General features: G+C 41.1%; 7 protein-coding genes across 7 annotated transcripts; 3 read left to right on the forward strand and 4 right to left on the reverse strand.

The window, feature by feature from the left end:
• Positions 1-50: 50 nt before the first annotated feature.
• On the reverse strand, positions 51-791 carry IL334_006203 (uncharacterized protein; the record flags this gene model as incomplete). Its single annotated transcript, XM_062937907.1, has 1 exon — positions 51-791. One exon carries the CDS (start codon positions 789-791, stop codon positions 51-53), a length of 741 nt encoding a protein of 246 aa, XP_062793958.1.
• Positions 792-1,197: 406 nt separating this feature from the next.
• IL334_006204 (uncharacterized protein) lies at positions 1,198-2,626 on the forward strand (the record flags this gene model as incomplete). Its single annotated transcript, XM_062937908.1, has 6 exons — positions 1,198-1,333; positions 1,430-1,689; positions 1,772-2,011; positions 2,098-2,188; positions 2,260-2,292; positions 2,367-2,626. The coding sequence occupies 6 exons, from the start codon at positions 1,198-1,200 to the stop codon at positions 2,624-2,626; spliced, it is 1,020 nt and encodes a 339-aa protein (XP_062793959.1).
• A 173-nt stretch (positions 2,627-2,799) lies between these two features.
• IL334_006205 (uncharacterized protein) lies at positions 2,800-3,918 on the reverse strand (the record flags this gene model as incomplete). The annotated part of the gene is made up of 5 exons (XM_062937909.1): positions 2,800-3,041; positions 3,278-3,370; positions 3,449-3,522; positions 3,587-3,597; positions 3,724-3,918. 5 exons carry the CDS (start codon positions 3,916-3,918, stop codon positions 2,800-2,802), a joined length of 615 nt encoding a protein of 204 aa, XP_062793960.1.
• A 725-nt stretch (positions 3,919-4,643) lies between these two features.
• On the forward strand, positions 4,644-6,231 carry IL334_006206 (ferrochelatase; the record flags this gene model as incomplete). Its single annotated transcript, XM_062937910.1, has 6 exons — positions 4,644-4,661; positions 4,835-5,302; positions 5,421-5,527; positions 5,597-5,671; positions 5,768-5,954; positions 6,007-6,231. 6 exons carry the CDS (start codon positions 4,644-4,646, stop codon positions 6,229-6,231), a joined length of 1,080 nt encoding a protein of 359 aa, XP_062793961.1.
• Positions 6,232-6,342: 111 nt separating this feature from the next.
• On the reverse strand, positions 6,343-8,038 carry IL334_006207 (uncharacterized protein; the record flags this gene model as incomplete). Its single annotated transcript, XM_062937911.1, has 6 exons — positions 6,343-6,663; positions 6,746-6,950; positions 7,014-7,350; positions 7,449-7,677; positions 7,785-7,863; positions 7,941-8,038. 6 exons carry the CDS (start codon positions 8,036-8,038, stop codon positions 6,343-6,345), a joined length of 1,269 nt encoding a protein of 422 aa, XP_062793962.1.
• A 279-nt stretch (positions 8,039-8,317) lies between these two features.
• IL334_006208 (uncharacterized protein) lies at positions 8,318-10,026 on the forward strand (the record flags this gene model as incomplete). Its single annotated transcript, XM_062937912.1, has 4 exons — positions 8,318-8,615; positions 8,682-9,157; positions 9,244-9,446; positions 9,561-10,026. The coding sequence occupies 4 exons, from the start codon at positions 8,318-8,320 to the stop codon at positions 10,024-10,026; spliced, it is 1,443 nt and encodes a 480-aa protein (XP_062793963.1).
• A 212-nt stretch (positions 10,027-10,238) lies between these two features.
• Positions 10,239-14,354, reverse strand: IL334_006209 (uncharacterized protein; the record flags this gene model as incomplete). The annotated part of the gene is made up of 18 exons (XM_062937913.1): positions 10,239-10,301; positions 10,364-10,394; positions 10,448-10,514; positions 10,587-10,615; positions 10,673-10,705; positions 10,783-10,888; positions 10,974-11,032; positions 11,105-11,248; positions 11,301-11,434; positions 11,521-11,592; positions 11,649-11,830; positions 11,946-12,158; positions 12,238-12,390; positions 12,452-12,606; positions 12,722-12,802; positions 12,869-12,957; positions 13,049-13,141; positions 13,251-14,354. 18 exons carry the CDS (start codon positions 14,352-14,354, stop codon positions 10,239-10,241), a joined length of 2,808 nt encoding a protein of 935 aa, XP_062793964.1.
• Between the last annotated feature and the right edge of the window lie 57 nt (positions 14,355-14,411).

A 14,411-nucleotide genomic window follows, 5' to 3' on the forward strand; every position in this document is an offset into this window, starting at 1 on the left:
ACGAAGTACACAACAAATTACGTTCAGTGTAAGTAGATCTTGTATGCGATTTATAATGAACATCTAATCATAGCAACTAGTAACTCTACGCCTGTTCTTGCTCCATCTATAACCGTTACCTTTTTTCCTGTTCCAGACAAAGCAGCATCTATAACCCATTGATCCATTCCACACATACCAGCACAACCTAGTATAATAGTCTCCGCTCCTTTTTCCACCAATGTGATCGTTGTATCTTTCATTCCTTTTTCAACTTTTGTTTGATCTCCTTCTTGTAATTCCACAACTTGTAAATTCGAAGTGATCGATCCAACAAATCTTGATGATTCTTTTGTACCTAAAAAATCCTCTACAGAAATATAGTGATTCGATTTATATCCTGAACCTGTTGCTAATATACCAAAAGGGGCTTTCGAGATCAACATTGCTCTAGATAAACCAGCATGAAACATTCCAAGTACGGTTGTTTTCCCTTGTATTTCCGTGATATATTCTTTGAGCCGCCATATTAGTGGATGGTCACTGAAACAACAAACCAAGACTCCATCGTATTTGTCTATTGGGTGAGTGGGATCAGGTCCTGTAAGTTCAGAAAGACATGCTTGTGTACTTTGTTCTGCGGTGATTGGATCTGATATTCCCTTCGGACCAGTACTGGGGTTGAAGAATGTCAGAGTGACATTGGGAGGGCAATGTGGTGATAGCGATGCTGAGAGAGCAGCAGTGATCGAAGAGGACGAATTAGGGTTGATGATCAACAGATTGAACGAAGGAGACGTAGAATCGCTCATCTTGATCACGATGTGTCAGTAACGTGGTTTAGCCCTTTGTCAGGAGTGTACGAGTTTAGACAGACGACTGGAGATGATCACGTCTCGTGCAACGCTCTCAATCATTTCTGACGCTGTCGCTTAAGTTTTCGAAATGTACTATACTAGCTTCTGTGCCAAATGCCAAAACATCAAAATACGCATTCAAGACACCCTTCGGAGGTCTCATTCGGCCAAATCCGGTTGCCGTTTTTGCCGACGGCGAAGAAGGACGATCTCGTTGTGACTCGAAGAGATAATCTACCTCAATTGCATAGATGGGCTACACGTATGAAATATCGGAAGCTGTTATTGAAGTCTCCAAATCTCGTTGCAGCAGCCCTCGATTCAACAACATCGACCAAGGCAAAGAGTGATCTGATAAAGAATGGCAAGAAAACTCAAAGTCGCAGCTGCCCAAGTGGGCGCAATTCATCGTAATACACCTCGAACAGAAGTCTTGACGCGACTGATTCAATTGCTGGAAGATGCAGCTAAGCAAAATGTGAATCTTGCGGTATTTCGTGAGTCACACGAGGATCATCTCCTTCAGTTTCAGTATGAACAAATCAAAAGATTCATATATACTGATGAATTACCGTGATGGGAACATCATCAAGCCGAAACCACATTCACTACTTTTTTCCCTCGTTATTACATAACTGATGAAGATGATTTATCGAGTTACTTCGAGAAAGAAGATGAATCAATTGGTGGAGATATAACGAATAGTCCAAACGTTAAAATATTCTTTGATCGTTCAAAACAACTTGGAATTGATGTGCAGATTGGTTATGGAGAAGATACAGGGAAAGAACGATATAATACAGCTGTTTACGTTTCTGGTAAGACAGGAGATGTTTTGAACAAATATAGAAAAGTGAGTCGTTGGATCTCGTGTCTCGTTTCTCATGGCTCATCATCTCCGCCAGGAAGCTAATAACCGCTTCAACCTGATATAGGTCCATCTACCAGGTACAATAGAACCATTTGATCTTGATCCAGATACTACCAATCAATTGGAAAAACGTTATTTCCTTCCTGGTAATTTAGGGTTCAACGCCTTCAGGGCGACTTCCTTGAAAGATATATGTGGTGGTCAATCACCCATCATTGGTCAACTAATATGTAATGATAGACGTTGGGCCGAAGGTTGGAGATGTTATGGTCTCCAAGGAACCGAAATCATTTGTTGTGGATATGTGAGTTTTCAAATTCTTTTTAGATGGAAAACTCCAATTGAATACAAGATCGACTGGCTGATTGTCCTTTCTACTCACGTTGGCAGAACACAACAGCGTATGCACCTAAGTTATGGGGTGGAGATCAAAGTATAACAAGAGAAAAAGCATATGAAGAAGCAATGTTTCATCATAAACGTAAGTCCCACTCTTGTATCTGTAGCTAGTTTTGGTATGTCAATCTGATCATCTGCATTTCTTTCCATCAGTGGTTGTCCAAGCTCATGCATACACCAATTCCTGTAAGCCTATCGACACCTTTTGATTCACTTATTTCCTCGAGCGAGTGAGAGCATTTATTGATGACTTTGTTTAGTGTTCTGCATCACCTCTGGTCGATCAGGTTTGGATGATGGATTACACCCTTTGATTCCAGGTTCGATGATTGTCAATCCTGAAGGACATATAATAGCAGAATCAAAAACGGAAGATGATGAACTGGTCATCGCTGAAATAGATTTAGATGATTGTAATCAAGGTAAAGAAAGAACATTCAATTTAGGGAAACATAGAAGACCTGAGATGTATGGTAGGTTGGTTGAGGACGGTGGAGTCAAAATACCTCCTGAACCATAGTGGGGTGGTTTGAGGTGAGGTAGAGCGTGGTTGACTTTTGATATGAAGATGGTAGAACGTTTACGATTATTTCAGTAATATGCATATTTACATTGACTAGTAAGGTCACATGAGAGAGATATCTGTCGGGTCATCTTTTCCGCTGACACAAGGGAAGAAAGTTGTACTAAGATCTAAAAAGGTAATACACTACCTGCACCTCTTAAAGCCATCTGACCACCGAATCTCAACGTTGTTATTCCACCTGGGAAATATGCAGCCAAATAGGATAATAGCGCCACCACTTGAATGATCGCAGCTATCAAAGTACCTAATGTCGATCTTATTCCAATAGCGAAGAATAGAGTCAATCCTAGTGAGCCGAAATAAGCCAGTGAGAAGGGAAGTCGTTCGGGTGACATTATGTGTTTTAAATCTACGGTCGATGATATATATGGTCAAGCAGGAAGAATGATTGCATGAAGGTTGATTATGTCAATTGGGAGTACCAGGTGAATATCCAGGGCGAGTCGAGGTATGACCATGATAGAGGGTTGGCAAGTGACCAGTATGGAAAGAAATGGTGGAAAACATGGGTCAGCTCATCAAGTCACACAAATTGCACGCTTGACCGCTGAGATTGGAAGGGCAAGGTAGTGAGGCCGAACTCACGATTCCATGGACCATGTAAGATTGCGAACCCCAACATGAACAGCAAACTTCCTAGAGTAAATGCTAAAGCGAATTTACGTGGTTTGATAGCCACTGTTTGGGATATCAAGAAAAGTGATATTCATCAGTACATATTGATCAACAAACGGCGAGGACCTTGAATTAACTCACGTATAGGTAAGAATAAGAAAGCTACTCCGAAACATGCTATTCCACCCGCGCAACAAGCTAAGAAGCCTAAAAATCTGGAATGGTGAGGGGAAGTCAGCTTTGACTACAGCTACTCCACGTCATCTTGTGATAGCTCACCTTTCCCAGCGCTGATTTATTCGGCAGAAGAAAGTCAGCACAATGTTGTCATATCAGTCTCATTTTCCGCAAGAAAAGCCCAGCGTCCATCACTGAGTATTGGAAATCTGGTCAAGCAGAGAACGAGGGATACTCACCGACAGAGCAAAGTATGCTTCCTCTTCTTGACTTCTACCTTCATTCCTTAACGGTATATAACCACTCATACTGTTCCACACCCGCCCTAAAGGATTAGTCGGTTCGGGTGGTCTCTGTGAGTCATCTTGAACCGAGTTTGCCCATCTGAAAGAAGATAGTTGAGATCTGAAAGATTGTTGCGCTGATCCTGACATATCGTGATCCTGATGAGCGAGTGTATGAATCAAGTGTCCAGTGCAAAGTATAGGTTCAAAAGTCAGTGGCCAGATGGGGTTGTTTACAAGTTTAGAATTCCCGTCAATATCAATGGATGGCAATTAAGAAACACCTCGACACCTCGGCCGGCTTCGTGCCATTACAAATGCTTATTAGGATATGACTGTAATGAGGTATTTGATTCCGCTAATGCGATATTACAAATCAATTCCAATTCCCCGATGAATGATTCGTCGATCAAAATAACTTGATGATGACGATAACAGTCAAAAAAGAAAATGTTGATATCGTCTTTCCAACAAAAGAAGAGATATTGACCTCGCTTCATGTCTCGCGAACGTCTTTCAATCTTGCTTACATCTCCAGCAACTGTCTCAACTTGTCCTTCCTGGCATTCATCCAGCCGATAAGTCAGACCCGCACGAAATGGTTCTTCAACGCTCAATGACAGCTTTATCCCGACCGTCTGCCCTCTTCGCTTCTTCATCAAGAATCGCATTAAGCCGATCGTTGGCAACCGTTAGAGATGCCCCAATACATTCCGCTAAACCGTGAGTAGCAATCATCTATGCGATTGGAGACGAGATTCCGCTTGCTAATATCACTGCTTTTGTAGACCTACAGGTATGTTAAGAATGCTTCATGCAGTAACGGAGTTTGCCACCTGACGATCTGACTTCATTTAGCTGTCGTAATGATGAACATGGGAGGACCCTCTACCGTGAGTGCAGCTATAGTGCAATTGACCGCGACCACTCCTGTTCGTGTAACACGCAGCGGATGCTCCTTTAGCTCCGAACGGACAGTGGAGTTTTCATCGCCTGCTATGTGTTACATTGTCGATGTCTCTATGAAAGTATGATCGTTATACTGATTTACTTATCTAATGAATAGATTCCCGAAGTACACGATTTCTTATCACGTTTATTTCACGATCACGATTTGATACCATTACCATTCCAATCCATACTTGCACCTATAATAGCCAAGAGACGTACGCCTCAAATAGAAAAACAGTATACCGAAATAGGAGGTGGATCACCTATATTGAAATGGACAAAGATTCAAGGTGAAGAAATGTGTAAATTATTAGATGAATTAAATCCTGAATCCGCACCACATAAACCATACGTTGCATTCAGATATGCTAAACCTTTAACGGAAGATTGTCTGGAAGAAATGAAAAAAGATGGTGTAAAAAGAGCGATTGCATTCACACAATATCCTCAATATAGTTGTTCAACCACTGGTAGTAGTTTAAATGAATTATTCAGGATCGCTAAGAAAGATGGTTATGGTGATCAAGGTTCGGTAGAGTGGAGTGTAATGGATAGATGGCCTGTAAACAAAGGTTTAATAGAGGTGAGCATACTGAAAACTGACATTATTCCCAATCAAATTCTATATTTCTCTTGCCCCCCGATCAGGTTCAAGTGCGCGCAAGCTGACTTTATGTGTTTGTTCTCTGCCACCTATCCAGGCTTTCGCACAAAACATCAAAACCGCTTTACAGCAATACCCCGAAGAAAGGAGGAATGACGTCGTGATCTTATTTTCAGCTCACTCCTTACCTCTAGAAATTGTAAAGTGAGTCCAGCTTCGAGAAACAGAAGGAATGTGAGAATGACTTAGCTGACGCATACCTGCATCGCGCAGTCGAGGTGATCCTTACACAGCTGAAGTAGCCGCTACCGTTCATTCCGTGATGACCGAGTTGAACTTCTGCAACCCGTGAGTCTTGCTCACACCCATATCAACCATTCTCCATGAGTCGTTGTTGCATACAATATGACCGCTATCAAGATCGTTGACGTTTCCTGATTTCAGTTATCGGCTCACTTGGCAATCCAAAGTCGGACCAAAAGCATGGCAAGGTCCTCAGACAGCTTCAGCAATAGAAGGTTTCGCCAAGATCGGTAAAAAAGACGTTTGTTTAGTACCGATCGCTTTCACAAGTGATCACATCGAGACTTTGTATGAGCTGGATATCGAGGTCAAAGAAGAGGCTGAAAAGGTGAGTTCAGAGCATTTTCCTGGGTTGAATCTGACATGTATCGTGTACACAGCTCGGTATCCATCTCACCCGTGCATCCTCATTGAACGATTCACCAATATTCCTCCGAGCTATCGCGGATCTGGTATCCAACCATATGAAAGATTACGATGCGGGCAAAATCGGACCTACTGGTAAACAATTATCACTACGATGTCCAGGATGTGTCAATCCCAAATGTGGAAAGACTAAAGAATGGTTGGCGAATGGAGGGAAAGATTTAGCGGTTGCTGCTTAGGAGTTGTTCGTGAATGATTGTACAGGGAGGGGATAAAGGCAGTGATCTTTGCGCGACATGATGCAATTCAATAAGGGTTCTGTCAAAATACAACGATACCAATGCATATGATTACAACATCTCCAATCTTTCCCTCCTTTCAGGTTGCTCAGCATCTACATTTTCATCCTCGTCTTTCAATCTATTCAACTCCCTTTCGACTTCTCGTTCCAATAACAACCAATCTTGTCTGGTCAGACTCTGCAGTGATTTGAAGTAGAATGCTATTTTCCTGGGAATTGCTCCACCTGCTTTTGGTGTGCTGAACAAATGATATAGGTCACTGAGGAGATTGAATATCTTGGGTGAAGAGGTTGTTATGATTGGTGGATGTATGAGAGAAGGCAGTAAGGATAGTAGTTGAAGAAGAATCGATATTGTTGGAGGTGATGACTATCCGAGGGCAATCAGTCAGTCTGCAAAGGTATACAGCTAGACCTCGGCGCGAACGACTGTGTAGGTTGGGAAGACATACCATTTCATCGCCGATTTTATCCCATACATCGCCCCAAGCAGAGCTCAGATTCTCATATCTGGTAGTAGATTTAGGTTGCACTAAAAATGGTACGAGTTGTCCTAGATATTCTTTCATTTCTTGGGGAGATATATCTGATTCTTGTAGATACGCATAAGATAAAGCAGGCAGTCTGAATGAAAGTAATGTATGTAGGTATGCGATGCTATACGATATCATTAATCGATTAGCATGAAGCCACCTTGTATACTTCGAAACGAGAACATACCATATAGCAACAGCATTGTAAATCAATTTTTTGCCTACCCCTTCAGGCGGCGAAATAGTGTTTATCACTTGATTCGGTAATAGTTCAGGCATAGAAGCAGTCTCCAGCTTCTCCACTTCGGCATGAGAATCTTGTTCCTCTTCTCCATCTGAATCTTCGTTCAAATGATCTTCCCACCAAGGTAAAACACTCGGCGTTTTCAGTGTGTTCGTAGGTTTGGTAGCTTCATCAAGTAGTTCTTTCGCTTCTTGTGAATCTGGGTTTTTTAATGCGGTTAAGAAAGCATCTCTGTGATGTTGAGGTAAGAGGTGGAATAACTGATTGGAATCGATTTCATCTATATCAGATCAATTGGGATACATCGTCAATTTGCTGATACTTCATCATCTCCTAATAATCAGATGACAGTGAGATGTCATAGAAAGGGCTACTCACCCAGATCTATATCTTTCAACTTCTCTAATAGTTCATCTTCATCCTCTTCATGTCTTTCCAATTCTTCTAATTCAGCTAACGTATCTCCTCCACCTTCAGCTTGAGCTTGTTCGAATCTACGTAACATTTCAATCATATTTTTCTTTTCATCCAATCCGGCTTTAGGATCAGAAGCTATCGAAGATAATACTGTTGATTTATAGAATGGTTCAGAGCATTGAGCGTGAGACTGGTCGTTTTGAAGATTGATGATATCTTGTCAGTCAGCGTGAAATTCCCTTCGGACATAAAAAGGAATATACATAATCCTTGAATTGAGAATGAAAGAAATCTTACTTCATCTCTGAAACAGTCCAAAGAACAGTAAACTATATTACATCTTGGACAAGTGTATCGACTTTGATTCTTTCTACATCTACTCAATTGCGTGAAACGGAAGACATTCATTAGCTTATCTTGACCACCAAAGATGAATGATGAAGGCTCACACACATCCCACATATCCTAGTATCTGTATTTGTTGATTTGTTGGGTTTGGGCACTGAGAACGGCAATCGGATTTGTAAAGGCTTAGGCTGTTTTATCGACATTGTATTGAGCCATGTATATCTTGTTAGATATCAAGGAGATCATTGAGAAAGAAAGATGTCAAAGAACCAAGGAATCTCGAAGTTATCTTTATCGATCAATTTTGGGAGGAATTCGTTCCTGAACGATGATTATTATTTCAAACTTTGGATTTTTGGATTTTGGACTTTCTCTGATGTGTAACAACTTCAAACCATTCTCAGGTATATCTCTTCCGACCCATCAAGGCTGATACTCTTCTTGGTGCAGACTCTTCAGCTGAAGACATACAAGTAGATAAGATGCCAGCACCACCTTCGATAACATATGCGACGATATCATCACCTCTTCCTACCCGACCATACATATTGTCCATAACACCTTCACCTACGAATCCGCACTTGATCCTTCGACATCCAGGTCCCGAATTGACTATAGTCGATAATCAAACGCTTCAACCTATCGAACGTCTTTCAGGAGGACATCAAGGGAATATAACCAGTGTGGTAGCTGATCAAGATTCGTTATGGTCTTCAGCTAAAGATGGTACTATCGTGAGATGGGATGAGAGAAGTAAGAGATCTGCTACGATCATACAGGGTAAGTCGAGTGTTTCTGTTAACTCGTGAATATAAACGAGCTGATCTTTCATCCTCGTGCAAATAGCATCGGTGAGAAAACCTATACCAGTAACAGCATTGGCTATATCCCAAAGAGATCATTTGGTAATTGGAGGAACTGAATTACTGTCATCTGAATCACATATACTATTTTGGGATGATCGAAATCCTTCAAAATCAGCTTATATACATTCATCTACACATTCAGATGATATAACACATCTATCAATCTTACCCACCACTTCAACTTATCTAAGATCTTCTTCTTCTTCTTCTTCATCAAGTTCAGGTCCATTACCTGATAAATTATTGTTATCCTCTTCAACGGATGGTTTGGTGGCTTTATCAAATCTGAAAGAGACGGACGAAGATGAGGCGGTATTGACGGCTGAGAATTGGGGTCAAAGTATCGCAGATGTAACAAGTTATTTACATAAAGGTAAAATGAAAATTTGGGCAAGGAGTGACATGGATCAAGTCGCTGTTTGGGATATTGGGAAAGGTATAGAAGATGAATTGGAGGTGAGTATTTCTGGCTCCCATCAAAATCTAATCATATGTCAGATAAAGAGGCTTTTAGCTGATTCCATGTGAAAAAATCTCTACAGCTTCAGAACCACGTAGAATACCCATCATCTGCATTCAAATTCAAGACTTTCACTCCACCGAAACAAGGGCCAACGATAACTCAAACAGCATCCGAAGAGATGGAATCGAAAGTACAACTGAAATCAGATTACTTGATTGACGTAGTACCTTCTTTGGGAATCAGTAAGAATGGAGGTGCGATCACTGCCGTTGGAACTAACGAGTGAGTTCATACGTTCTTCCGTTGTTTGTGATACCAATGTTCGCTCCCCACTCGTCTGCTTGATGGAAGATAAGGATCGTTGACGGAATTGGCCCCCCTTGTCCCCTGTTGCAGCGGAGATATCGTGCTTCAACATCAATCATCTTCTTCAACAGATTACACACCTTCATCGTATCTGTTATCTGGACCATCAAAATCCCGAGGACATAAAGATGTTATCAGATCATTGTATCATGATTTATCAAATGAAGCTATATATACCGGATCTGAAGATGGTGTATTGTCAGGATGGACTTTATCGTCTCTTTCAGATAAATTGATTATCGGTGATCCTGATATCGATATTTCAGGTGATGAAGATGATGTTATGGATCAAGATCAGAGTGATGAAGAAAGTGAAATTCATACTGAATCATCAGAGGAAATATCGGATAAATCAGATGATGATGATGAATCGATGGAAGAACGTCCAAGATATGGTCCTATCATTGGTGCTGCTGCAGGTGCGAATGCAAATGCTTCAAGAGGTGATCAAAGGAGAAAAGAGAAAAGAAAAGAAAAACGATTTGACCCATATTAGTTCGATCAACAACCTAAATCTCCGTACCAATTTATAGCAAATCAATTCAGCACAAACAAGTCCAATGCATTTGTCTATAATGATAATGAAGGCTGTGGTTTCAATGTTGCTAAAGATGTCACTTCTAATGTTGATTAATGTACAAGTAATCAGTGTCGTACTATGAAATCGTTTATATTCACCCGGGGTCGGTGGTGAACTCCAAGTAAAGCTTAACAAGTATCGACTAAAGTGTTTTTCGGTTTCGTAAAGTTAGGTATTTGCTCCATTATAGTCTGAACGGTAAATCAAGTCAATTCTGATTGTCTTTGCAGAGTGCCAGAGAAGAATAACTTACGATGTTTGGGTTATTGTACGCATCAGGGTATCTATGAACAAGATCAGTCTAATTTTGACTTTTCTCATCAGAACCAAAACTTACAAGGAGATGTATTTAGCGGTAGGCATAGCGGCAGGATCACAGCCCAAATTCCTTTGATTAGGGTCCTCTATCAACGTGAACAAGGTCAGACCAGTTTCAGGTACTTCGGGCGCTAGTACAAATGAAAACATTGACGTACGATATACTCGGATATAATCAACCAACATCCTAATCAACATAGATCAGAAAACGTCATGAAAGGGAAGTTGGTTGTGTCAAACTCACTTTACTGGCCAAAGCTTTTCCAAACCGTCATAGCTAGTATGCGATTGTATCAGCTTCATTACTGTCCGGAATATTGAAACGACAAGGTAGAATCAGTGTGCTTGACTCACTCTACCGCACCGAAGTTCTCTGAGATACCGAGATTCATGATCAAGTACATTGGCTCCTCCGATACTAACCTTTGCCCGACCATCGCGTCTGCGTTTGGGGCCATAGCTGAATGTTCGAGGAAGTTTGGTCAGCTGAAATTCCGATTCACTGAACAGTGAAGCAGAATTATGGCATTGTCCAAGAAGCTCACCTGCACCCCTGACAGTCCATGCTTTCTTGGCATTACTGACCCAAGTGATATACCCATCTCTATAAGGTTTCGAGTGCCGCATCAGCAAAAATGAAGCGGTATGGTTGGTTATTGGAGATAGCTCGACTCACGCTCCAGGGGAATATTCAAACCCGTATGCAGAGAAACAGCCGGTGTTTTGGGTACTATGAGGACGGATAAACTCATCAATACCTTGAATATGCGAACCGCTGAAAAAGGGTGTAGAGTTAGAGTAAAACAACATACTAGCAGTTCTGCAAACACAAGAGAGTATCAGTCAGCTTTCTATGACACACCGCTCCAAACAGCGAACAATGACTCACTTGATCAGTCACCGATAGTCCAGAAGTAGCTTGCTGATATATACTTCCCATATAAGTATTGATCTTCGTTACATCGTCATCGTATACATCGTAATAATTCGTAGAGGTATTGAGGAACTGCGAAAGTAAAGCTTCAAGGTCAGTCGATGCCTATGGCACTAGTCTTGCAGGGAAAGAGAGAGCAGCAAGATGATATGACTTACATAATAGTGAGGATTAAATGGTGCCCATTGGCCAGATTGTGACACTTCACCTTGTAATAGTGTAGAATCGACCTATTCATTTTGATGAGTATCTTATTTATAGCCCGGGAAAGAGCAGGACGCCTTACAGTAGCTTCGAACATGTCAATTTCCGGCGCACTCCTACCTCTGAAAGTACCATTGGAAAGCTGCGGACCTGGATGAGTCTTATCATTCGTACAAGTGCATCTTGACAATCTTTGACCTGGTAGATATGATAGACTATAATCATATGTGGGATCTCCTTCTGTGGTTGTGATCTCCGGTTTACCTTTATTTCCAGATTCATTCAAGATCATTAGTTGTGATCCTTAAAAAAGACATACTAGGCGTTCCTCACGTCTCTGTATGACAGTGAGAGGGCGAATGAGGAATGAAGAACTCACCGTTCAAAGTTTGATTAGGTAATGTACCAACATCACAAGAGTCATAACTATAAGGCCACATTCCATCTAATGAACCACCATATCCCGCTCTACCAAGATTACCCATAGTCCAAATAGCTGGCCAAAGACCGTAAACACTACTTGTTCCAGGTAATGACACTGATGCTTCCACATATCCACCAGTGAAACAGAGTCGGTTCCATGTTGAAATCACTACAAGGAGAAGAATCGAAACATTTAGCTTGAGAGTGTCCATGGATCCAGCCAACGATAGATAATAATGATAACTCACTTCCACCAGTATAGTTCATCCCGTTCGTTGCAACTTTATCCAGCGTTATCTGCAAGTGTCCACCTGTAGTAGTTACCATTCGTGGATCATACCATTCCAGATTGTTCGTTTGCCAATAATGTAGATCTACTGCTTCCCAATACGGGTCGTCGCCTATGCAGTTTGGCGATATCAGTACCCTTAACTCTCATTGCTTGGGACAACAAGCACTCACCATCAAAAAAAGTCCTGCCATCATTATTGAATTCATCTGAGAAGATCAAATCCCAATCCTCGCCCGTTTCCAGACTTGTCCAGGTATACGCTGATTGCGGAGTATCTTTGTCGATCAACTGAAAGGCACCGATGTCGGGTATTTGGCCAGTTGCACTGAGGTAACGAGATTGCGTATGAGAGAAAGAAAGAAAGAAGATTACGGAAAGAGGGAAAGAATCGAACATTAGTTTCTTGTCCGTGGCAAAGAGTTGAAAGGGGACCTTCTCACTTTATACCACCGAGATTGAAAGCCCCATTAGATGAAATCTGTTTCTGCCCTAGATAGTAATCCAGTATAGGATATCCAGCGCTGAGACATTCTTAATTATCAGTAAATGCATATGGTGGTACTATATTGGATCATCATACAACTCACAAAAGCATCGTTAGAACAAGAACCATCATGAGCAAACAACCCAGATTGGCTGCTCCTCGAGCTGTAAAAATGGCAGCATGGAAACGGCTCTATGTAGGAAACACAGGTTTAGCTCCGGTTTGTAACTTCCGCCCAGTTATCGTACACTAGCTGATGAATCTTGACTCTAAAATTGCTCACCTTGTTGGCTGGACGATAATCAGGATCATGGAAATCGTCATCTGCTTCTGGGCCTAGATTTGACCATGTTGCTGGGTCTGCGGGCAATGAGAACTGCAGATGGAAAAACAAGAAAAATCAGCACTGCGGGTACAGCTGCGGATCTAGAAAAGATAAGGGGAAATCACAGAATGAATTGAGAGGATAAGCAAAAAGGACATACCATATCCGATAAATGTTTTTTACCACCTTTACTTGTTATACTCAAATTACTGTATCCATAACCTCTTTCACCATTATCCATATGTCTTAGATGATCATGTTGCCTAAAATGCGTCATACTTTCACCACTATTCATTGAGTTTAGAGAAACCCTTGAATCGCCATAAAGACTAGGTAAGGGATTTGGATTGGGCACTATACCACCGTTGGCCACATTGTCATAAGGTGAATAAGAAGGATTCGATAGAGAATAATCCAGATTTGGTGGATATAGAGTAGTCGGTGATGGTCCATGACTAGATGAACTTGCGCCTGAACCTGAACCCGAAGCAGAACCAGAACCAGAACCGGAAGAAGAGTAATTGGGTAAATAATATGAAGTCGGTCTATTCGAACCTGTAGATAAGAATTTAGAGTTTTCTTCATTTACACCTGCACCCGTTGATGATATTTCAGAAGATAGAGAATCATTCGATTGTGATGATCTTAATCCGTAACCACCGTTTGCCATTCTCGAGGCTGATCCTTCATTTCCATACTTGTATGATTCAGGTGATCTTTGAATCGTATTCCAATTATCATGTCTTTCCTCCCTCGTGGTTATTGGATAACCTCTTGGATCATATTTAGGTATTATTGGTGAATTCGAATGATCATTCTGTTTGTAATTGTAATTGTGATTGTAATTGGATTTGGAAGGTGAAGGTGTACCAGTTAATTCTATCCAACCGCCGCCTTGTGATTTATTCTTTTTCTTTGATTTGCCTCTTTTTATACTGTCAACTGGAGAAGGATAAGATACATTCTCATTTTGAAATGATTCTACATTAGCTTGAGTGATCGTATTTGAATATCTAGGTGATGAGACTCTTGCTCTTAAAGTTGACGGTGAATCTACATTTAAATTCAAGTTTGGATTATGTATAGCAGGTGAATTGGTTGATATACCAGATGCTGAAACTACTATAGGTCTTGAAGAATCCATATTGCGTTGTGTAGGTGTAGCATGCTCATTTCCATTTTGCTGTGTGTTGTTGTTATTATTTGATGATGATGACGATGAGGAAGAAGGTTGCGATCTTGACCATGGATAATTAGGTGCCATCGTTCTGCTTGTTCACTATTCACTCATACAGACCTAGAATTTCTAGGTGTAGAAGAA

Source organism: Kwoniella shivajii, chromosome 8 (genome assembly GCF_035658355.1).
Source record: "Kwoniella shivajii chromosome 8, complete sequence".
NCBI classification, from domain to species: Eukaryota; Fungi; Basidiomycota; class Tremellomycetes; order Tremellales; family Cryptococcaceae; genus Kwoniella; species Kwoniella shivajii.